Below are 25,562 nucleotides of genomic sequence, written 5' to 3'. Positions count from 1 at the left end.
AAGATCATGAGATATAACTATAGAATATGCATCTAAATAAAACACTTGAAGGAAGAGGGGGGAAATCTCAGTTTACCTTCATTGAATATGGCTTCTTTTGCTGGATATTATTCATTATCATTCTGAGTTGTTGAGAGTATGGACTTCCCACCTCAGGCAGCGATGTCTAAATGTAAGAGCATAATTTCAGTACAACTTGAGCCACTGAGAACAGAAGCAGCAATACAAGATACCAGACTGCTAAAACCATCCCTCTAATGCTACAGAGACCATTTATTGGCTCAGTTCATTTACCTGAAAACGTGGAAAACTGAACTATAAATTACTCATTTTTATTAGCGTACCTTTCCACCAATGAACCAATTATCTCTTTTGGAAATACAGGTCATCTTTGCAATGCAGCAACAGATGTGTTTCATACAGAGGGTAGCTTTGGACCATCTCTCAGGAAAGGGACTAAGTCCTTTCAAGGCCATGGTGGGAGAGGAAAGAATGTCTCTATCCCTTTACCTTCTTTAGGAAATGCGTTCCAACATTGAAGTAACCAGCAAGTGTTGGTTCCCAAGGAAATGCTATATATTACACTTCCATGACATCTGTTTAATTTGGAAAACAGCACAGCTGCACTTGGAGTTCTTCATTTAAGAGAATAGGATGCTCTAATGCTGCCTTCTCAGTGAGGAGATACCAAGACCCAAGCAACACAAGAGTTAGCCACCAGGAAGGATGAGAATGTGTGACCGTAAAAAGCTTCAAGTCTTAGGGGAAAGATTATGGCCAAAATATTTCACAGGAGTTCTGAGGGCAGAGCATCCATCACTAATGCTTACACTCCATCCCTTGTTTATTTTATGGTATTATGGTGGATCATTTTATTCAAGAAATAATATTGAGTATACAACACATATCTCAGAGAGCCAAATGAGTCTAAAAATAAAATGACCCTATTTGGGTTTTAGTTTAGTTTCATTTTTTGAAAACCAGTGAGGAGGTATGATGATAAAAGCACAAGCCCTGGACTCTTGCTCTGTGGTGGAGATACCCCTATTTCATGTGCACTTAGGGCCTGCAAGGATGTCTGCGACACAGGTTAACTCTCATGCTAGTGCTGAGTCTTCCTAAGACATTTGGAAATAGATAGTTCTATTCATTTCTTCATCCACACACAATTTCTTTTGTCATGATTGTAACAGAAGGGGAGAGTTAGGGTTTGGGGTAGGGTTGGGGATGCACTCTGCTTTGTGTGATTTTTATTTTGTGCCTCATTCATCTTACTATGTAGCAAAATACCTCTGAAGGATTCTGAATTTTCTGAAACAGGCAGTTTGGCAGCAGGGATGAAGAAAACCGAGTTGAAAACTAAATCCAGCTCTACCTCTGACCTGTAAGAACCTGCCCCTAGCATCACTGGTTCATCAAGAACACACTGCTGCAGCATCTACCTCACCGATGTGTCAAGAGAAGGAAACAGAACAGAGGGTTTAAAGTACATACAGCCAATACCCACTGGCAAACAGCAGGGATCTGGAAATGTTGTCAGTGGGGGGGTGTGTGAATGTGTGCATGAGTGTGTGTATGTTTGTCTGTCTGCGTATGCCACATATGTGCAGGAGCCCATGGAGGCCAGAAGAGGATGTCAGATCCCCTAGAGGTGGACTTATGGGTAGCGATAAGCTACCTGAACTGAACTCAGATCCTTTGCAAGGACAGCAAGGGTTCTTAACCACTGAGCCATCTCTCCAGCCCTCTGTATTATGAGTTCCTATTGAAGCTATGTTTAGCTCAACATTTCAGTAAATTATTTTACATTTTCTAATTTTATTCATCAAAATATGATTCTCATCCAGAATTATATAAACACATGCTGGTTTTCTTCTTTGTATCATAAAATTGCACATAAATTTTAAGAACTTATATTTGTATTTTATCATACAAACTGAAGAATACCTACCATATCTGTGTTGATATGTGCAAACGATGGCACGTTAAATATTCCTTGAATCAGCTCTGGTGGGCTACTCACTCCAAACCATAAGAACATGTTCAGGCCATTGGCCAGCAGGAATACTCCTTCTTCGGAGAGTCGGGACTCAGAGCAGCGAACAGCGGCAGGCAGTACTGTGCTTTTCACATCTAATGTGTGCTGTTTGGGCAAAGTCAAGAGACTCAGGAACTCCTTCCTCTCTCGCTTTCCATTTCCTTTCTCTTTCCCCCTTCCCTCCCTTACAGTACAGCTGATTAAAACCTACTTGGTGTAGACAGGAATCTCTGCCTTTTGGAGGAAGACATATGACATGAAATAAATAAAATATGCATAATTGTAGATGGTGTTAAGAGCTATGTGGACAACAATGGTAAGTAGCATAAGGGTCAGTGGTGGGGGCAGGGTAGCTAGGATGGCTTCTTCTGGCAAAGGTAAATTTTTGAGTCAAGCTACCCCAGCAGGTGAGAAAAAATGAGGAGCTGAGCCTAGAGAGATCTAAGGAAGAGCATTCCAGACGTGGAGGAAAATTTATGCAAAGGTCCTGAGGCAAGAGCCTGACTGGGGTGTTTGAGGATCAGCCAAGAGATGTGTGCAGCTGGCGTGAAATGAGAGGCTCAGATAGAAAGGGGCAGAGAGGGGCCAGAGATGCCCTGGCCTGGCCTGAGGAGAGGAGAGAGGGGCGTCTGTCTCACTTTGCCCTGACCTGTGAGGCGCAGGCAGGCAGACAGAAGAAGAGCAATGTGGGAACAAGGAGACCCACTAGGCTGAGACTGCAGGAGTACAGTGATGATTACGCTTGAGTTTGGTAGCAACGAATACCAGACTGTAAGTGGTTCCACTGTGGACACCCAGGAGAGTGGCTTGTTTGTCGACAGTGGGTATGGTAGAGAGAAAAGAGTGAGGATAGCCACGACTTGGCACCCAGCCAGCATGAAGGCAGGGGGTGGGAGGGCTGTGGGAGAAGCCTTCCAATGCCTGCCTCCTATCCAGAGACAGGAATGTGTGGCCATTAGTGAATAAATGACATCTAAAGCCCAGAACACGAGGACCTCTAAGCGATGGAATGAAGATAAGAAAGAAGCGTCCCAGAGGCTCCAGTTTCTAATCTCTGGTCTACCCTTTGTTGACATTCCAAGTTTACGTGACAATCATTTGAAATAATTCATTTCTTACCCTCGCATCTAACACAATTTATCACCGACTGCATTATTGCTAAATGCCTACCGTTTGTTACCGCTAAGACTAAGGAGGAGTTGCATACAACCTATCTATCAGCCGTCTAGACCTCTGAAAGTCCAGGCAGAGTGCCGGGTATTCAAGATGTTAACAACACCTCAACAAAGTGGAATGCAGTGCCATGTGAACCCTTGAGGAAGGGCGACTGAGCTCTTGCAAGGCACAGGTATCCTCAAGCACGTGCTCATCTGAAGTCCCTGACTGCATTTGAGAAAAGCCAATCTGAATAAACGTGGTGACTCTTAGTCACACATTATATGAAAACAGATCATTCGCACCTGCACAGGATTCCCCCAGCACACGTGGAAGTGGCCTTGTATGATGTGCAGTTCAATTAAAGTTTTCGGGCACCAACGTGATTACAGACTTCTAAGAGTGCCTACTGAACTGAATATTACTAATTTGGGAATGACGCAAGGGAAGCAACCTGAACAATTCAGCGAATCTGGACCCCTCACACCCTTCCCCAGCCACTCCGAGCACATGCAACTTGCTCGAAGAGTCTGCTATGAGCCCGGACTGCATGTTTTGACTGAAATTTCTTAGAAACAAGAGCCCAGCACGTGCTTTCCTCCCAGACAGCTCTAGGGAATACACAGTTGCCGCGTGCTTACGATAGGCAGGAGCTGGGGATAGAAGAAGAGCTGGGAGTCAGCCACGCCCATGGTCATGACCAGCTGCCGTTGGTATGCCCGCTCATCAGGGGAGATCTCTGGTCTACTGAGCAGCACGCAGTTTTTTAACAAGCAGTTCATGTACACAGGCAGTACTTTCATGGAATCTGGCAGTATGAGCTGAAAGAGAAAAACATTTGTCTCATGAGCCTTTAGCTTTCTCTTTTTATACGTGTGTGTGTGTGTGTGTGTGTGTGTGTGTGTGTGTGTGTGTGTGTTGGCATGTGTGCAGGCCAGAAGACAACTTCAGGTAGCATATCAGGAAGGCCTTCTTCCTTTAAGACAAAGTCTCACCAGGTGGGCAGACTGGCTGACTGGTGAGCCCTGGGGATCCTCCTGTCCTATGTCTGCCTCCCTAGCACTGAGATCACACCCCTCTACTCTGCCCAGGATTTGAATGTGGGCTCTGGAGACTGCAGGTCCTCACATTTATGCAGCAAGCACTTTACTGACAGGAATCTTCCCAGACCTTTAGCTATCTACCTTTCTCATGAAAAAGAATATACATTATCAGAATCCACAATGACAAGAAATTTGTCCCTTGGGACTCTGATGGGATTTATTCCTCATCTTCCACCTCATATCCCTTCATACAGAAGTCTTTTTTCATGATCTTCTGAGTAAGGAGTGTAAAGGACAAACTTGTTCACTGATTCAGGCAAGCACATCCCAGAATGTTTTAGAATGTTCTACTTGACCATTTATTTCACCTCAACCTCTAATCTCATTCCTTTTTTCTTTTCTTTTTTTGTTTGTTTGTTTCTTGGTTTTTGGTTTTTTTTACCCCTGAGACAGGGTTTCACTGTGTAGCCCTAGCTGTCCCGGAACTGGCTCTGTAGACAAGGCTGGCCTTGAACTCACAGAGATGCACCTGCCTCTGCCTCCTGAGTGCTGGGATTAAAGGTGTGTGCCACCACCACCTGGCTTTCTGATCTCATTTCAAGGCACCAGAGTCAGCGAATGTATGCTTTCTCCCAAGAGACACTCTCTCAATGGAGTTTTCCCCTTGGCAGGAAGCATTTCCCTAGGTCAACTTCGGATGCTGGATTCCTTTCTCAGCCAAGGAAAATGAACAAAAGATGAAGGAGCTGGAGCATGGTAGCCCCATGCTGTTTCTAAGTCATTCATAACACAGTCTGAAGAATATTCTTGGCTTCACACACAGAAGTGCGCATACACCTTTTAAATATCTCGAAATTTCACCGACTGCTTCAAGTTACCCAGGAATATTAAGGTAACTTATATTATCCATCATTTTAAATGCCACAAAGGGGTAAGCTTGGGATTTATGTCACAGCTCTACAGAGGACAGAGGGAAGAAAACAGGAGGAACAAGGGTGAAAGCTGATGGGGAAGATGTTGTTAACCAGTGAGAGAAAGCAGGAGCAATGCTTTACTCCGTAGGTTTGAGGTTTAAAAAACGTATCGCAGATTGTTACTGTAAAACCTTCCCTGGCTCCTCCATAATTAAATTACCTTGGAGGGAAAAGGTACCAGTTAGGTGTGAGCCAAAATTCATGAAAGTCTGGTTTGACCAAGTTTGGGAAATTCTTTGCATGTTCTAATGACAGCTGTAGTGAATAAAAACACGGCAATTTTGTAGTTAAAGTCTTTGCCTTGTTTTTTTTTTTTTTTAAAGGACTTCAGTGGTATTTTAAATCAAAGATTTACTATTTTATGTGTGTGAATGTTTTGCTCAAATGTATGTCTGAGCAGTACACGAGTATCTGGTGCCCTCAGGTCAGAAGGGGGTGTAGGATCCCCTGGAACTGGAGTCACGGAGGTTGTGAGCCACCATGTGGGTGCTGGGGATCAAACTCAGTCCTCTACAGGACCAGCAAGTGTTCTGGCCTGCTGAATCATCTCTACAGCCACTGGCTTGCCTTTGAGGAACATTTTACTCCCAAATAACATGAGTGGCTTATTAGATTCCATAAAGATAACTAGCCCTACTTATACAAACCTGAACGTTTACTAGAACATTCCTCTGACTACTCTCCTGGCTGAGCATCTGAGTCAGAGTGGTGCCTCCTTAAATTTTATCCCCCAGGTGGCTTCTCTTGCCTTTGGTAATGAGCAAAAGCAGTCCACTCAGGTCTACTACACAATCAAAGTATATATCTGGATGGTCTGGCTTGGTGCTGGGGTCTGGCTATGGAAAGTGTCCTGAAGCCTCAGTACTGAAGGCTTGGTGCTCAGTGCACCAGTACTCAGGGGTGGGGTGTGGGAGGTGATAGGAGCGTTGGGGCCCCAGCTTCATTGGTGGTTGAAGGGTACAACTGAAAAGCTCCAATGGAAAAAGACAAATCTCATTTTAAAGAGCAGGTATCATCTCTGTTAACTCACCCTGAGTAAGAAGCAGCTCCACAATGGTCTGGCCTACAATGGCTAAGCCATAAAAACAGATGCTCTAGTCTAGACACAAGTCTTCTTTGAAGTCAGAAGGAAATGGTAAGGTTTACTTTCCCCCTTAAATCGGTGGAAACAGATTGTTTTTCCACTTAAAGTCTTTAAAGGCAATCATATTGATATTAGCAAAGAAACTTGAAGAGAAGACACGGACTGTACCAGCTCTACAGCGACTGCTCCTCGGAACGGTGAGACACCCCAGAGGTGGAAGAGCATCTTCCAGAAATCCAAGACAAGTAGTGAAGGTGGGTGTAAAGTGCTCATGATTGGACTCCATTCAAGCTGGGTTCCCCGAGCACCTGGGGGGCTCATGTGGGCGGTTGATATATTGTGCACCCCAATAAACTTATCTGGGGGTCAGAGAACAGAACAGCCATAATATTAAACATAGAGGTTAGGCAGTGGTAGCACACGCCTTTAATCCTAGCATTCCAGAGGCAGAGATCCATCTGGATCTCTGTGAGTTCAAAGCCACATTGGAAACAGCCAGGCATGGTGACTCACGCCTTTAATCCCAAGAAGTAATGGCAGGAGGCAGAAAGGTATATAAGGCGTGAGGACCAGGAACTAGGCTGGATAAGCTTTTCAGCTTTTAGCAGCAGTTCAGCTGAGACCTATTTAGATGAGGACTCAGAGGCTTCCAGTCTGAGGAAACAGGATCAGCTGAGGAACTGGCAAGGTGAGGTAGCTGTGGCTTGTTCTGCTTCTCTGATCTTCCAGCGTTTACCCCAATACCTGGCCTCAGGTTTATTTTCATCAATAAGACCTTTTAAGATTCGTGCTACAGACATGGCTCAAACAAGCATACTACCCAACGATGCCTGCCTGCCTTTGCTTCCCCCACAACTTCCTTCCTTCAGTTTTTTTTTTTAAAGACAGGGTCTCATAGAGCTCAGTTGGCCTCAGTAGCCTTGAACACCTGATCCTGCTTCCTCCCCTTCAGACTGCAGGAATTACAGGTGTATGCCACTGTACCTGGCTTCTGCAATAGTACTGGGTTTACTAAAGTGAAAATATCCCAAATAATAAAGAGAACTGAACAGCCATATCGATTCAACAGTTGGTTGAACAACTAACAACACAAGACGGTAAAAGAATCGGTGACCAATCACTTCGAGCAGCACAAAAGGGAACTTTCCTGAAAAGGGCAACATAACAAATGCTTGTCTTGTTTTCCTTCTTTACTTGGCTGTAGATTCAGATGCAGGATTTGCCTGTGTTCTCCTCCTGCCTACAGCTTCCTCCAAGGTGAGTAACTACGGTAGCAACGAATGGGTTGGACAAATGTTCTACCCGTTGCTCATGGAGTTCTTTTCCAATCAGAATCCTGTAGTTAGACCTTCAGTTACAACCATGAAAACTGGCGTCTGACTTTACTGACAGGGAAGAATGTGGACCAGAGGGCACAAGCAACACACGTGCTCTCACCTGAGTAAGGCTCATCTAGAAGATCTAAAACTTCACATTATGTAGACGATGGCCAAAGACAGTTGTTTCATAGTGATTCTATTAATAATGTGTAAGCTGAGGCAGGAGGATAGCCACACATTCAAGGAGAGCCTGGTCTACCCAGAGAGTTGTAGGCCAGCCAGGTCTACATAGCGAGACCATGTCCCAATATGTAATTTTTAAATGAAAATAATTCCATCATTTATGTTAAATTATATTTACTTTTTAAAGAGTTACTACTGCTGTCAGTTCATGGCAACATTATTTTTATGTGCCTAAATGTATTTAAGCATGCACATTACACAACAAAATATCTAGGTCTACATACAAAAGAGAATCCTGTTCTATTATGACATTCCTCTGTTTATAAACAATGTAGTCGTGACTGTCACATTTTCTGGTTTAGACGCTTTGTTAAGCCCAGGTTTCTTTTTTGATGTTGGCTACAAAGGCACATACATCCATTGTCATGGTTCCCCTCCCACCCCAGCTGCATCCTCAGTTTCCCTGACTGCCTGCTCTACTTCAGAGCATCTGGCTGCAGCAGCTGCACACACCTGCTCTGCACATGCTGGCTGCAGCAGCTGCACACACCTGCTCTGCACATGCTGGCTGCAGCAGCTGCACACACCTGCTCTGCACATGCTGGCTGCAGCAGCTGCACACACCTGCTCTGCACATGCTGGCTGCCCAGCACAGCAGCGAACTCACCTGGCTTGCTGCAGATGGACTGGCACAGTGCTTCCTGTAACACGCCAACATATGGGCAGTCTGATTAACTAGAATTTCCCGGATGACCTTCAAAGGCTGGTTCAAAACTGCTTTAAAAGCTAGGAGTGCAAAACCACAAATAGAAAGGACACGAAAGCTTTAGAAACTGATCTCTTCAAATAATAACAAAGAACAAGTTGTCGTTATCTTGAGACAACCAAACAAGGATGTTCTTGCTACTGGTCCTCTTTTGAGTACATAGGATGATCCAGGCAATGAAGGACAATGGTCTAATTATAGCAAAGGGTTACACTGACCCAGCTTTATCTTGAGACTACCAGAAATAGAATTCTATATACAGAAAAGACAGGCCAGCCTGTTGTCTGCCCAGGTCCTGACTTCTGCAGGCTGAAATGCTCTCCTCTATACCTTAAGTACAGACTTTCAGAAGGGAAGCTAAAGAAATCACCCATCCTGCTTCTCAGTGGTCAGGGTACAGATAATCAACATTGGTGCACATCACTGGTGCTAGAGGGCACACTCACACACCCTTACATTTCACCTTATACTCCTTACTAGCAAGGACACTTAAGCCAGATCCGTGTGGCCTGGCCCTGGAGAGGCTTGTCTCATTACAGCTGGCTGCACTTCAACCTCTGACTTGACTGGTTCTTGTACCACCACAGTGTTTTCCACCTTCTGACCCGACGAGTCTCAACTGCATCACTGCGCTATGAGATTAGCAAGATGCTACCTGACTTGGCAAAGAAGTTGACAAGGGCATCTGTTTCACAGCTCTTGTAGAGATCTGCTAGCTGGGTGCTGCAGTTTAAGGCGAGATTGTGAATCCGAAGTCTTCGCTGACCGCCGATGGTCGTGTAGAGCACAGCACACTGCAGAAGCAACATTGAGGCATGGATATTACTGGACCAGATCCAGATAAGCTCATCTGATCCTATTTGCATGCACAGGATGGAAGCTAAATTGTGATTCCCCCCTAGGCAGAAGTTCTAATTCCCAGAACCTCAGAATATGACTTACTTTTGAGGTAGGACCTTTATTTTTTTATTTTTGAGATTAATACAATTACAATATTTCTCCCTTCCTTTTCCTCTCTCCAATCCTCCCATATGCCCCTCCACACTCTCCTTCAACTCCATGGCCTCTTATTTCACTAATTGTTCTATATATATCTGTGTGTATATACTTATTTATTCCTGAATACAACCTGTTCGGTCCATATAATGCTACTTGTATGTATGTTCTCAGGGCTGACTGTCTGGTACTGGACAGCCAAGGGATGTGCTCTTCCTCAGGGAAGACCATGGCGGTAGCACCTTTAAAGGGGTCAATTAGTGAAAATGAACAATTAATTGGGGTGCAGTCATATGACTGTAAGGACCTTGGACACAGACACTAAGGAAACCAGTTTGCCGATGCCCGACACTTCACATCGCTTGGCTGGGCTGATGATTACTGTGTCACACTAAGTAGCATCTATGTATCAACCTAGGGGTAAAGCACACACGAGTACTCTAAGGCTCCCTGCTTTGCAGAAAGCGAGTGGAGCCTTGTTAGGAAGATGCCGCACATCTGGCGACATGAAATCAAGGCCGGGTGAATGCCTGAGCACCTGGATCAAGGCTCCAACGTCCTCACTGAGCTTGTCATCGTGCTTGAACTCCACAGTCACGGCCTTATCACAGTCGATGGCTGCCATTTCGACATCCGTGGTGTTGTTCATAAATAGTCCACCAAAGAAATCAGTGGCCCTGAAACCTGAAGAACAGGAAGAAAGGGAAATTGGCTTATCTGAATTTCGCTGCTCTTTGTTGGGCTGTTAAGGAGAAAACAATTATGCAGAAGAGCCGTGAAATGATGTCAATGATAATTACCTGTGCTGGTACGAACCCTCATAATAGCATCGAAGCCTATTTTCTTTCCGATATCATTTCGGAGGTCATTCAAAAACTGCTGGCTATCCAAATTTACCTAAAAGACAAAAATGTGATCAGTGGCCACCAGGGGGCAGTAAAAGACTTCAAAACACATTACTTTTACCTGATTTTAAAATAATTATTTTTACATTCTGATTTAGCACACTTACATATATATGTTATGTACGTATATACTCTTGTGAAAATATATAATCTTTGGGCAGTGACTCAGTTGAGTTCCTAAATAAAACCCTTACCTATCTTTTTCATCTTCATAGCATTCGGATGGGAAGATCACTTAGTAATTTTACTTTGCAAATGGAGAAATAGTATAAGCAATTCACTCAGGGGTTTAGTGTTAGGCGTGGGAAATGATGCATTGATTAACATATTCAGCGAGGCTGGGGAAAGACACTGTAATGGAGGCGGCAGCCGAGGGGAGGCTTGCGGTGGGGCGGGGTCTTTTATTTGACCATATTTATAGTCTGAAGCTCAGTCAGAGTTCAGAGTCTGGAGAATAAACTCTCCCTACTCTTTTAAACCGTATTTCTGAAAGCTGTTCACAGCCCACACCTAAGCAATATTAAAGGAGTACATAATCATATAGTACGGAGCTGAGAATCACCTAGAACACTACCTAGTTGAGAGGCAGCAGCCAATGCTGTATCTCAGGCGTGGTCAGATAAGCCTTTAGGAGATTCCTACCATTGTTGCTTGACAGGCAGCAGAGAGTCGGTCTCTCTCTCTCTCTCTCATCCCCAATCCCCCAAACAAAGAGAAGAGCAGAGGAAAGGAGACAGAGACATCACAGACAGTCCTTATAAGATACTGCAGGTACACACCAGATGCCTGACTACATTCTTGACCATCATTTTCATCTGGCAATAGTATTTAATGGAAGACACTATTAAAAATTTTACTTTTAAAGCTCAGAAGGAGATGCTAAGATATGATTCAGTCTACAAGAATGCACATAAAAGCCGAAGCGAATTAACACTAACACTGATTATAAAATGTTCTGCTCACTGAAACTGCAGAGGGTTTTCTTCTATTGGATTATGATATCCCTTCTTTTTTAATAACGTCGATGGAATCAATAGTAAAGTTTGGTATACTGACAAACAAGTAAAGGGCTTTTTACCAAAAACCACAGAACTGCACGCTACTGAAAACACGGAATGCCATCAACAGTGGTGAAGTCCAGGGCCTCTTGTCAACCCTGCCCCTGGTCACAGCACAGCCAAGTCACTCTAATGCAGACAGCCTCACCCACATGGGACCCCAGCACTTCCTCAGCCAGGGTTTTGTAAACAAGGAATGGAAGATGGAGGTTTCTGATCACATGGATTTCCCTCACGAGAGAATGAGCTGAAGCAGTTGCACCATGCCTCAAACATCCCGAATTCCGACCAGACGAGTGTCTGAATGTTATCATTATTAAGACCTTATGTTCTAATGTACCAGCAATGACATGTGTGTCCAGAAGTCTTCAAAGGAGTCTTATAGGGTTTTTTTTTTTAATATATTTTATTTTCAGTCTTTGGCATTACTAAGCCTCCTACTTAATTTCCAATACAAGCATGTGACTAGGTGATGTTCAGTAAGTCTAAGCTAAAACAGCATGGGCACTTGTCTTCTGATAGGGAAACACCTCTCTATGATCAGTTGCCCTGGGGAGCACAAACATCAGTGGCCTGGCCCTGGGTGCTCCTGGAGCAGCACCCATTCTCTGTGCCTAAATACAGCAAGACTTCAAGGCACAACTGTCCACAAGAGAAGCCTACCCTAAACTGGGGTGTATGCCTTTGTCCAATTGAGGGGAGGCACGTTCAGTCCAATGTGGAAGAGCAGGGTGTAATGAACTGAACCCGCCTCAGATTCCAACAAATTAAAACAAACAGGCAGTAACGTTTCAAACGTTATCTTAGCTATCTCTTATAGACAGTGTGCTTTCCCCACAGCAAAGCTCACATTAATATTCAACTCTGGGGTAGCTCAATGTGTGGCTAAAATCAGTAGGAAGCCAATCAGACATGCATGGTTTTACATCTACTGAATTTCCTTTTGCTAGCTGTCCACAACAGGACACACCTTTCTTAACCCAAGAACTAAGCATCCAACTTAAACTGGGCTGAGTAGACAGCTCAGGCCTTAAACACCCGTGGTGCAGGCCTAACGACTTCAGTTTGATCCTGACCCACATGTAAAAACAAAACAGATGCCAACGGATAGGTGTGGTAGCTCGAGGCCGTGATTCCGGCTTCTAGAAACCCTATGGTGAGACAGGAGGCAGAGAAGAGAATTCCCAGAAAGCTTGCTGGGCTCGCTAGCCTAGGGCCCCGCACAGAACACAAGTAGAAACAAGGGAGACTCTACCTCAACTGGATGGAAGGAGAGAACTAACTCCTGAACGTCTGCCCTGACCACCAGAAGCTCTCGGTGACACCTGCATCCACACAACCCCATACACACCTGCATCCACACAACCCCATACACACCTGCATCCACACAGCCCCATACACACCTGCATCCACACAGCCCCATACACACCTGCATCCACACAGCCCCATACACACCTGCATCCACACAGCCCCATACACACCTGCATCCACACAACCCCATACACACCTACATCCACACAACCTCATACACACCTGCATCCACACAACCCCATACACACCTACATCCATACAACCCCATATACACCTGCATCCACACAGCCCCATACACACCTGCATCCACACAATCCCATACACACCTGCATCCATACAACCCCATACACACCTGCATCCACACAACCCCATATACAACTGCATCCACACAATCCCATACACACCTGCATCCATACAACCCCATATACACCTGCATCCACACAACCCTATACACACCTGCATCCACACAGCCCCATACACACCTGCATCCACACAACCCCATACACACCTGCATCCACACAGCCCCATACACACCTACATCCATACAGCCCCATACACACCTGCATCCACACAGCCCCATACACACCTGCATCCACACAACCCCATACACACCTACATCCACACCACCCCATACACACCTACATCCACACCACCCCATACACACTTGTATCCAAACAACCCCATATAAACCAGAGAGAGAGAGAGAGAGAGAGAGAGAGAGAGAGAGAGAGAGAGAGAGAGAGAGAAAGGGAGAGAAAGGGAGAGAAAGGGAGAGAAAGGGAGAGGAAGGAGGAGGAGGAGGAGGAGAGTGGGAGAGGAAGAGAGAGAGAAAGACAGAGACAAAGTGTATTTTCAGGAAACAGTCAAATTCCAACAGAAGAACAGATGGCTTGCCACCTACCTGAAAAGCATTGTACTTGTAAAGAGTTCCTCCCGTGAGCAGAGGAACCAGCCCCAAGGAAGCCACGTCCACATACTGACTGGGAAAGAGGAAGAGGGTCACCGAGCAGCTGTTGGCCACACAGTCCTTGGCCAGAGATTCGTAGACAGCTGTTTGGGGCTGGAAAAGTATCTGAAGAAAAGAATGAAAAAGAAAAGCCACACAGTAATTTTTATTAAAATTTAAGTTTCTGTTAAAGTGTTTTAATTGGAAATTTTAAATGAGGAAAATATGAGATTTCCCCTCCAGTTAAGTGGACTGGGCTAATGAAATAAAATCGTTGGTGGCCTTCAGGTTATTTGACTCTAACACCCCTATCGGGGCTGTCCCTGCCCCCATCCTAGCCTATAGGCCTGGACAGCTCTGTGGATTGGCTGGTTCTGTGTGACTGAGGGGTGTGCACCTCAGTCAGCTCCATCTTCCACCCCACAGACTCTTCCTGGCTGCCGTACTGGCTCGGGTTTGAATGAAAGCTGCTTTTCTGCATCTGGTGCCTTTGCCTCAGGACTAGTGTCTCCTCCTCAGGAGAGCGATGCCACAGTGCGTCCATCTTCCCTCTCCACTCTCTTCTTCCAGCAACCCCCTCCTTCCGTTTCGATAAAGTTCTCCTTTTACAGTTTCCGTTCAGATGTGTCCGATATCAGCTTCTCTAGCAATATGCAACTCCTTAACGGTTTACAGTTCAACTCTCTCGGGACGTGTGGGACCCCTTTAATAACACTTCAATGGACACCTCAAAGGCCGACCGCTCCCAAGTACCTTCTCTTTGTCCGTGTTCACCAGCTTTTTGTCATCTCTGTTCTTGAGCTTTCCTGGTGCTTCTGCAGTAGGCAAGGAGGAATGGAAGATGAACAGCTTTCCAGGGCACTCTGCTGCCTAAAAACATCGCACAAAATGTCTGGTTGGTACAGCTTTATTTTAAGAGAATCATAAATATACGAAAATCCACCTCGCTCCAGTCAGAAAGGGATCAAAGAAAACAGAGAACAAATTACTATTGAGGACAAATGGGACCTCTTGCATGTGTCTAGAACGCAAACGAGTCAAGTCTGAGGAAAACGGTGTGGAGGTCCCTCCAGTAACTGAAAAAACCACCACACCGTGGGAATGAGTTTTCTGAGAAATACTGCTTGTAGACTGCCTTTACAGAGCAAACTCACCCCACCTGGAACCAAGTTAATACTGTGCTTGGAGATCATTTATCATGATGTATTCATTCTGCTTACATACGGTGCACTCAGCCTGTTCAGAATTAAATGACCTTTGAAAAAAACAATGTAACTGATCTTTCTACTCTTTGAACTCCCTAATATAAATGCTCTATTTCTCCTTAGTGACCCATTCACACCATTGACTTAGGACAATGCTGTGTGGGTAAGATGTGGTGGTCACACCTGAGACCATTCACTGGAAGCACAGAGGCATTGAGATCAACATAAAGGGGTTAAAAGAAGGAAAACCATGCGAGGATAGATCAGTAACATGTGGTTGTGGCTTTGTGTGCTGTTCTGGGCCAGTAGGGCCTAAAGGCAATTTCCTCTCTTGTGAAACTTCTATAGGAGACTGATTAAGACATAAGTTCCTAGTTGCTGTGCTATTCAAAGCATACGAGAATGGTCTTTGTTTAGGAGACCTGATCAGGTCAGAGCTCTTCAAATCCGATCAGGCTCACTCTCGGGTAAACAACACTAAGGGTTCATTTCTTTTCTTTAATGTGACATTGTCATGACAAAGATACAATACTTATACATGTATATATGTATACACACACACACACACACACACACACACACACACACACACAGTCCCCTGAGTCCACACACCACAGTGATCCCTGCAAATCCATGTTTATGTCTGCACTGTTCACAGCAGCCAAGTAATGGAATCTCAGTCTAAGTGTTCACCAATAGATGACAAAGGGCATGCAGTACATACACACAATGGAATTTTATTCAGCTATGACGCAGAATGAGATTATTTGCTGGGAAATGGATGCAAATGGAGATCATCATATTAAGTTAAAATAAGCCAGACTCAGAAAGACAACAAGTGTTCTCTCATTTTTGACTCCTGTGTTTTATATACACAGAAAGCCGTACATGCCTATGACATGTTAGCAGCATAGATATCAGAGAAAGGAAAGAAACTGAGAAGAGAAAGGAGATTGGGGGTGCATGCAGGAGAAATGTGATGAATTCAGCACTATCCACGGTGAGTCTGAGTCAACAAAGCATGTGCAAACTGTCTACTACTTTTTAGTAGGTTTAGAATGTTCTTCAGCACTAAAATTACCACAAAAGCAACAGCCTGTATTTATGTCTGAACGGTCACCCCCATCTTTTCCCTCAAATTTAAATGACCCTCCCTTCTGTTTTCTGCTGTCAAGACAGTATCTAGTCTTTTACTGTAAAAAGGAAAGTGAAAATCACATCTTACGGAGACTTCCTGTGTTAATTGGATCAAACTAAAAATATTTCTCACAATCACATTCAGCTCTCAAAAATATAAAGTGAAATGTCTCTTGTCTGAGCCACCCAATTCCCATAGAGAATTCACTTTCACTCCATCTAGGCGTTGTCTAGTCAAAGAAACGCTGGACTTTGTACTACACGGACCACAGGTCCAGGTTCCTCCAAGCTAGGGTTAGAGTGTTAGCCGCTGCGTGAGCTCTGTGATTTCAGGAAAATCACTCAGCTCCTCTAAAGATCATTCATACTGCACAGGACCTAGCCACAGTAACCACAGAACCAAGAGTCGGGAGACTTTGAGGCTCAGTTGATCATAATAAACATATTTCATTGTCTGGCTAAGGAGTGACAAGGCCCTACTCAGGGCCCATTAGAACATTCAGCACTGTAAACTATAAAGTAGCTCAGGCTAGGAAGACGGCTCAAAGGATACAGTGCTTGCAGTTCAAATGTGAGGACCTGAGTCCAATACCCAACTCCCACATAAAGAACTGATAGGCATGTTGGACGCCTGTAATCCCAGCACTCAACTAGGAGAAACGGAAAAGACTAGCCAGAATTGGCAAGCTTCAGGTTCAGGAGAAATCCTGCTCCAAAGGGAGGGGAGGGGCAATCTGGGCAGACACTTGATGTCAACTTCAGGCCTACACACACACACACACAAGCACACACACACAAGCGCACACACACACACACACACACACACACACACACGCATGCACCTCCACATACATACACACATATACACACATACACGCCCCCCATATACACACACACTCTCATACATATGCTCACATTTCTACACATACACCCCCCCACACACACACACATACACACACACACACACACACACACACACATACACACAAAAAAACTTACAAGAATACAACACATACACATGTAAGATATACAGTAGCTATATTTATTTATTCTTATTCAATCACCCTATTTTAAAGTTATAGCTTCACTAATAATAGACTTATAAAGCATTTTATATCTGGCAAATGGTTTACACTCCTACAAAATTTGATGTTTTTGCCAAAATTCGACTGTGCTCACAAGAGTGAGTCATTCAGAATGAGATGAACGGCATGCATCCTTCTGATTTCCGTATTTACAAAGGACAAACACTGCTTCAAATTCACCTTCAACGTTCTTCCATCTAAGAGACTGGCATTAGTACTAGTGACCAGCCAGCTGCCTCTGTCGCTGTGTGCCCACTCTAAAGACAGGAGCTTCTGGGATCATGACACTGCCTCCCACCTTCCAACAAGCCACGGCCTCCGGGAAACAAAAGGCTCCATGAAGAAGAGATGCTTTTACTTCTGCACCTCACATCAGGCCTGTCTTTCCCTCTTTAAGTGTTTTGTACTGTCTATAAATGGAGTGTCATGATGGATCTTGAAACTGAATTTTGGTGTCGATTATGAATTATCTCAAGGTAGATTGAACCCCTGTATTCAGGTAGTAATATATTTCAGGTATAACCATCGAAACCCATGTATATTCAACTCTTTGCCCAACTCTTTTTTTTTTTAAGATTTGCTTATTTTTATTTTATGTGTTTGAAGGTTTTTCCTGAATGTATTTAAGTACATCATGTGCATACAGTATCCACAGAGGCCAGGAGAGGGCATAGGATCCTCTAGAGTTACAGGCAGTTGTGAACCACTGTGTAGGTGCAGAGAACTGAACTTGGGTCATCGGCAAGAGTTGCAAGTACTCTTAACCACTGAATCATCTCTCTAGCACCCCTTTGGCCCAATTCTTATATAGAAGTTTATTTATCAAGTTATTTGACTTAGATAAACGATTTTGTCAGCAATTTGAATGTAATTGATTTATGCGTGTGTCAGAGTCTAAATACAGATTTTACTACGTGGGAGGAAAAAAAGAGGCTGAGATTGGAAGATGCTGTGAACATAGTGTTATTGTTTGTTTTTGCTCTTTTGGGGGGCCTGCCACCCAGCTCCCAAATAAGTTCTCACATGGAAGCTTATTATTTCTTATGAATGCTCAGCCTTAGCTTGGATTAGTTTCAAGCCAGTTTTTCTTAACTTAAATTATCCCCTCTACTTTTGCCTCTGGGCTTTTCCTGTTCTCTTACTTCTGTAAACCTTACTCTTACTCCATGGCTTGCTGTGTAGCTGGGTGGCTGGTCCCTGGAGTCTTCCTTCTTCTCTGGCTGCTAGATTTCTCTCTCCTCCTGAATTTCTCCCTCTATATATTCTGTCTGCCTGCCAGCCCTGCCTATCCTTTCTCCTGCCTTGCTATTGGCCAGTCTTTATTACACCATCAGGTGTTTTATACAAGCACAGTAACACAGCTTCACAGAATTAAACAAATGCAATATAAACAAAAATAACACAGCTTAAAATAATATTCTACTACAACACAGCACAACAGAAAAACATAAATCCCTTAGTTGAGTATTTCAAGGGCATTTAAGAACATGCACAGGACTTTCCAAACAGCCATAGTTTATCTTTGTGACAAATTTGCACATATTTTTGCTAATTTTGATCTGTTCTGTTTGCTTTAAGAAGTTTATTATTAATAATTCTACATATATGTGAATTATATACACACATACACATATGCATATAATTAGTATATAAATATATAATTATTATATGAATAATTAGTAGCATATATAATTATATATATGCATATATAAAGTTTTTACTTGGTATCAATCTGGTGGATAGAAAAGGTGTAAATCAAGTGGGGAGCCCAGTTCTGAAATGCCTTCATGATAAAACACGCCCCCTTTTGATGCTGCTTTGGTTTCTACTCCCTGCACATAGTGAATGGGATCGCGTCTCTGCCCTCTGTACATGATATTCTGAGCTACTGACCAAACCACAGTCCTGGACTTTCCCAAGTTACCCCTGACCTCCCTACTCCCACTTTTACCACCAGGAGAATTGTGTCTTGTAATACAGAGTTAAATCTCCCCTGCCACGCTTCATAGAACTTAGGAGCAGGACAGTCTAGCTGCTTTGTAAACACAAGCACTTATTGATTTTTCTTATTGGTTGAAAAGAATGAATGAGTGAGTAAAGAGATCTCCCCAACACTGTTTCTCCACTGCACATTCTCAAATGTGTTATTGTCTCAGTAGTGATGGCTACAGGTGAGAATTTTTTTTTTCTTCAAAACAGGGTTTCTCTGTGTAGCTTTGGATCCTGTCCGGGAACTTGCTCTGTAGACCAGGCTAGCCTCGAACTCACAGCGATCTGCCTACCTCTGCCTCCCAAGTGCTGGGATTAAAGGCATGCACCACCACCACCCAGCAACAGGTGGAAATCTTAGTGGCTTCTCATGTACATTATGCTAATTTAAGTCTGATTTTTAGCTACCTAGAACCTGACTTTGTATTCATGAGGTCTTCTAAACTGCTATGCTTAGATATTAGTTTTTTCTCATTTTAAAACATCAACATTTTTGTGCTGGCTAGTTTATGCCAACTTGACACAGCTAGAGTTATCTGAAAGGAGGGAACATCAATGGAGAAGACGCCTCCATAAGGTCTGGCTATAGACATTTTCATAATTAGTGATTGATGGGGGAGGGCCCAGCCCATTGTGAGTGGTGCCATCCCTGGGCTGGTGGCCCTGGGTTCTATAAGAAAACAGGCTGAGCAAAACAGTAAGCAGCACTCCTCCATGGCCTCTGTATCAGTTCCTGCCTCCAGGTTCCTGTCTGTTTGAGTTCCTGTTCTGACTGCCTTTGATGATGAACAGCTATACAGAGTAAACCCTTCCCTCCCTAAGTTGCTTTGGTCACATGTTTCATCAGAACAATGATCAATAACACTGACCATGACAGTTTTTCATATACTTCAGGGACTGATATATTAATAAATATTAATATAACAATAAACTTGTAAATAAAAAACATAATGCAAAAGATATAAAGACATGAATTACAGTGAATAAGACTGTCATGAATGGAAGCTAGAGAATGCTTCGTGCTACAATAAGCACTGCATAAGCAACTTCAGAGTATATTATTATTGTCATGGACAATGCCTTATCAGAATTGACATTAAATTCTAGACAAGAACAGCTTGTCATCACTCACTTATCATTTCCCTCAGATATAAACACATACTTAAAATACCACTTCCAGTCTTAGTTTAAAGTAGAATGAATGACGTTTAGGGTCCTTTATAAACTATGATGTGTGGAGAGATTTACAAATGAACTTCTCATTGGAGGAGAGGACATCATTGACAACAAAGCAAACATTTTCAAAGTGAAAAAGAACAGGATTTGTGTGTGTGTGTGTGTGTGTGTGTGAGAGATGTGGAATATCATAATGTCCAAGGCTTTCTGTTGATCAATAATGGCTTTCAACTGCCAAGTCACTTGTGATATGAAATCTATTGCTAGTTTTACATTAAATTGGCAATTATTACAGCTGAAGGAATCCACAATACCATGAGCAAATGCTCCTGACAGCACACCTGAACACTCAGACATCAGAAAACCCAGACAAGAATCAGGTACTAGGGTCAGAACTATAAAAACAGATGCAACATTCATGTGGGATCAGTTCATGAGCTCAGCCCTAGACTACCACTAACCCTGTTTGCTTGTATTATTCTTGCCATTATTACTAGTCATTCTATTTTAAAAATTGGTGTGGACTTAATTTTAATAACACAGTTTTAAAACTAACTTCAGGAATGAGCTGTTAAAGCCAACAGGTTTGACTACTGTGATAAAGAAACAGTGATTAGGAATAAGGCCTGCTAGATCACATTGACTTCTTCAGTCCTAGGAAGACAAAATGTCATTTGAGCTCAGCCTTCCCAGTGGACACAAGGACAACATCTCCTCCACTTATGACAGTCAGTGAGGCCATGAGCATCAGTCACTTCCATGGCACGAACTGTCCCCAGGCCTTGCCTTTGCAGGTTTGAAAACCCCAAGGAAGGAGAGGGCAGGACGGCAATTTTTCTCCTCGGATGTGATAGTTCTGATTTGACTGAACTAACTTTAAAACTAGATCACAAAGAGTTCATCCAAAAGCCAAAGAGAGGGGAAAGCTGAAATCCTGACAAACAGCTGTTCTGATGCTCACAGCACTGGGATGTCAACACAGGGAGTGCTTGTGGGTCGGGCCATGTCCTCCTGAAAACTGGGCAAGTTTAGAAACCCTGAGAACCGAGGGACTTAACGAAGACTGTATTTCTTTTTACACACAAGGTTTTCCGTCTTAATCTCTTGGTCACCAACTTCCTCTGCTATCAAGGAGAGGTGGTCATTTCTCACCTTCAGTGCTTCCATGCCGGCCTGGATGACAGGAGCAAAGACGGTCTCGTTTTCGTTAGAGTTGGCAAACATCTCAGGAATCTGGTCCAACAAACTGAGGGAAACAAGCGGGGCAAGGGTTTTAAATGCTCAGCAAATCTGTCCTAAACTTCAGAAGATAAATCACTGATGTCTCAAGCCTGAACACATGTGACATTTATTTGATGAACAAGCATGTGTGGGTAATTGTTACCCACAGGGAATAGGTAACCTGATACAGACACTCCTTAAGGAAAGATTATTTTAGCATAGTCTGGCACCAAAGCCTATTCTTTGGATGGAACCTTTGCTAAATTACCCTCACTGTAGACACTTTTTGATTCATTATATTACCTATTTATAATACCCAGGACTCTTTAAATAATAATCTATCTTAATATGTACAGTACATGCAAGAAATGCATCCTTTTCATTCCCTTTCCATCAAGGAGAAAGAATTTAAAGGGCTGAGAGTGAATAGTTTTAAAATGATCTACACCAGAAAGGGGTAAATCTAACATACATGCCAAGAGTTGTATACTTTATGCCCTAAGCCCCCTGCTAATGACAAGGCCAAACAAGGTTTGTAGTTGAATGGAAACACAGTGTGACTTAAAACATGCACCTAATCTGCATCTAATTAGAAGACACTTGATATTTACTTGTGAATCACAGATTGAGAGTCTTGATAGTTGACAAGGAAGCCATCCAACAAGGGAACGAAGACCTCCCCCACATCGGTCACCACCATCATCTGAGGTTGGGCCAAATTACTCTTCACATTGAAGAAGTGCAGGACTTTGTTGTACGTGATAAAGCCAACTCGAATTGCAGATGTCTCCTCATGCTCCTCCCTAAGAGAAGAAACAAAGCCGAACTTCAGGGGCAAGCTCTCAAGAACACAGTTTGAGTCTTGCTCAAAGGCAATGAAGGTGCCACAGACTTGGGACTTGGAGAACATTTTGCCTTCTCAAGTCTTTTGTCTGTGAGACAAGGCTTCTACCTAACTTCAACAACTGTGCCTCCTACAGAACGTCAGAAAGGCATATTTAAAGTTCTGACTTCAATTTCTATTGCCCTTAGAAAGCAATAGTAAATCATGGCAGGAAGGGATCCAGATTACTTCAAAAATAAGCAGGTTGACAAAGGAAAACATTCTCAAAATTCTAGGTCAAGAATTAGATATTATGAAAACACATCATACATATTTGCTCATGTGTTTCTTTTTCTTTCTTTAATTTTTTTGGGGGCGGGGGGGGAATCTTTTCAAGATGTGGTTTCTCTGTGTAGTCCTGGCTGTCCTGGAATTCACTCTGTAGACCAGGCTGGCCTTAAACTCAGGGATCTGCCTGTTCTACCTTCCAAGTGCTGAGATTAAAAGCATGCTACACTATGCTTGGCTTCTTTTCACTTCATAGGAAATTAGACTTTTTAGAATTTCCATGAACAACTTGGGCTTATTACATTCATATAAATAAAACGTTCTCAGAAGTCACTGAAAGACCCAATGGGGCATCTCAAGCCATGGGAGAGAAGGGGTGCCTGAGTTACCGATGAGACAGTTGTTGGCATCAGGAAAGAACTTTCAGCTCCTGCATGGTATTTCTACTACACATCCTATAAAATCTCAATGTAACAATAGTGAGATTTTAACAATATGCCACAGAACTATATAATAGCAAGAACTATATATAAATATAGTTATAAATAAGATGTCTTGTGGTGGTCATGATAAAAAGATGAAATCTCTAAAACTGCAATAAACAGCATCTTTTCTTCCAGGAATTCCAAACAAGTTGTTAATGTTCCAGAAAGTATAGGAGAATGAACTCATTCACCTCATCTGTAGTGAAGATATTCAGAATTTAGTGGCACAGGCTGCAGTTACCTGCTTACTGACTGCATTTCTACCTACTTCCGACTGCCTTAAAGTAAACTATCCATGCCACAGGCACTCCAGGTTTCAATGGAAGATACTACACAGCGCTCAGTGTTTCAACGACAACCACAAGAAAGGCACATTGCATTTCCCTTGACTCTGCCATTTCAGTGAAATCTCATCTGCTTAGGACACTTTTCTTCTGAAGAAGGGTGTACTCTTCTCATTTCTGAATTTTCTCCATAACATAAATGATGCCTTGAGGCTGTGGTGGTGCTGTCTGTAACCCAAGCACTTAGGGGATAGAGATAGGAATATCAGGCGATTAGGGCCAGCCTCGGCTACATGAGAGTGTCTCAAAATACTCAAATAATCAATGAATGAGGTGTGTGTGTGTGTGTGTGTGTGTGTGTATGTTTATATAAGAGCAACTTGAACACAAGGAAAAAGGAAATGGAAATGCCCACCGAGAGAGAGAGATATCTCAGGTGGAAACGTCAGCCTCCACTGCAGACTGCTGAGTCCAGGCTGACAAGAACTGGTTTTTACCTGTTTCACTTCTTTCTTCAATGTGGTTTGTGATAAAATGAGTAACGTTTAAAAGGTTCTCATTACCTATTGCCAAAGCAATGAGTAAATGCTTACATTTTGGACATTCGCAATGCTTTCAGAAGTGAGAGTTCCCATCTCCTTGGTTAAAACAGTTATAGATACACATAGGTGCCTCCTGAGCTGTGGGACTTCACAGGAGCAGCTGCTATGCTTCATGCTACGCCACCCTAAGTGACACTACATACACTGCACTGCTTCTGGGCTTTCTCTGCTTCCCTGTTATTAAAATTTTGCTTGTCAAGACCAAGCGTAAATTCTTCCTCCTCTATGAAATCTCCTGAGGCTACCAGCTAGAAGTAATTTCCTCTTCTAAATTCCTGTAAAGCGTTCCTTAGTGTACAGCGCAGCTGGAAGTTAATGGAAGGAAATGCCCAAGACTTACCTACCACCAACCCCCCGGCCCATGCCATTCCACAAAGCGTACTGTGGTGGAGAATTCGAGTTTTATTGAGGATGACTTACACGCTGGTGAAACACTGGACTGTGGGGTGGCAAATCAGAGCTTGTAATGGTTAATCCTGATTGTTAACTTGATTGGATTGACAATCAACTGCGACAAAGATTTCTGGGCATGTCTGTGACAGATTATCTAGATCAGGGCAAAGACTCATCCTGAATGTGGGCAGTAACATTCCTTGGGGGAGAGTGCCTAGACTGGATAAAAAAGACAAAGCTGGGCTGGAGAGATGACTCTGTGGTTAAGAGCATTTAGAGGTCTTGCAGAGGACCTGAGTTCAGTTCTCTGTACCCATATCAAGTGGCTCACAACTTCCCGCAACTCCAGCTCCAGGGGAATGTGACTCTTCTATAGATGCCTCTGTGGGCACCTGCACTCCTGTGTACACACCTGTAACTGACAACAAACGAACAGAGAGAAGGAGCACTGTACAGCGGTGTGCACTTCTTTCTGCTTCCTGACGGCAGATGCAATGCAGCCAACCTGCCTTGCCTTCCCTGCCGCGATGTTGTGTACCCACAAACTGTGAGCCAAAATGAACCCCTTCTTTCAGCTGCTTCTGTAATAGAAGTCTAAAGGTAAGCCATGACGGTGCAACCCCGGTTTAAAATCAGCCTGTCTAGAAACACTGACATGTGCAATGAGAAGATGCTGCAAATCGTAGTTTTTTATTTGACCAACAGTACACCAGCACATCATGCACTCACCTGTGTTTCCTAGCAAACCTTTCACTGCATAAATAAAGATGTCTGATAAATCATGAGTGACTGATTCTCTTTTCATAGTCAAATTGCAGTTGCAGGCAACACACACACAGATACACACATAGACACACACACACAAAGAGAAAGAGAGAGACTCACTCCAGATTGATACCTCTCCCTGGACTTGGGCATATTCTATATAGGTGGGAAAGAGCATCTTGGGACCCACAGGGATAACTGGTGATCTAAATTAACATTTTAAAAGAGCATCTAATCAGAACATCTCACATCATTGTAAAATTTATCACTCATCTTCATAGAAACATGCTTTTTAATTTGAGAAACAACACAGAACTTGTCAAAAATTCTT

General features: G+C 43.3%; 1 protein-coding gene across 4 annotated transcripts in view; it reads right to left on the bottom strand.

Annotated features, from left to right (window-relative positions):
- The window catches only part of Sec24d (SEC24 homolog D, COPII coat complex component), a 98,349-nt gene that overhangs the window by 4,982 nt on the left and 67,805 nt on the right, over positions 1-25,562 (bottom strand). For all 4 annotated transcript variants that reach the window (XM_059266198.1, XM_059266197.1, XM_059266195.1 and 1 more), the window contains exons 12-22: positions 22,203-22,394; positions 21,523-21,616; positions 14,532-14,648; positions 13,734-13,904; positions 10,359-10,455; positions 10,097-10,242; positions 9,218-9,356; positions 8,464-8,582; positions 3,835-4,014; positions 1,952-2,143; positions 77-166 (exon numbers count right to left, since the gene is read on the bottom strand). In XM_059266198.1, the coding sequence (XP_059122181.1) occupies positions 77-166; positions 1,952-2,143; positions 3,835-4,014; positions 8,464-8,582; positions 9,218-9,356; positions 10,097-10,242; positions 10,359-10,455; positions 13,734-13,904; positions 14,532-14,648; positions 21,523-21,616; positions 22,203-22,394 (1,537 nt within the window). The remainder of the gene's footprint in view (positions 1-76; positions 167-1,951; positions 2,144-3,834; positions 4,015-8,463; positions 8,583-9,217; positions 9,357-10,096; positions 10,243-10,358; positions 10,456-13,733; positions 13,905-14,531; positions 14,649-21,522; positions 21,617-22,202; positions 22,395-25,562) is intronic.

Source organism: Peromyscus eremicus, chromosome 6 (genome assembly GCF_949786415.1).
Source record: "Peromyscus eremicus chromosome 6, PerEre_H2_v1, whole genome shotgun sequence".
NCBI lineage: Eukaryota > Metazoa > Chordata > Mammalia > Rodentia > Cricetidae > Peromyscus > Peromyscus eremicus.
This window is presented reverse-complemented; position numbering and strand designations above follow the sequence as displayed.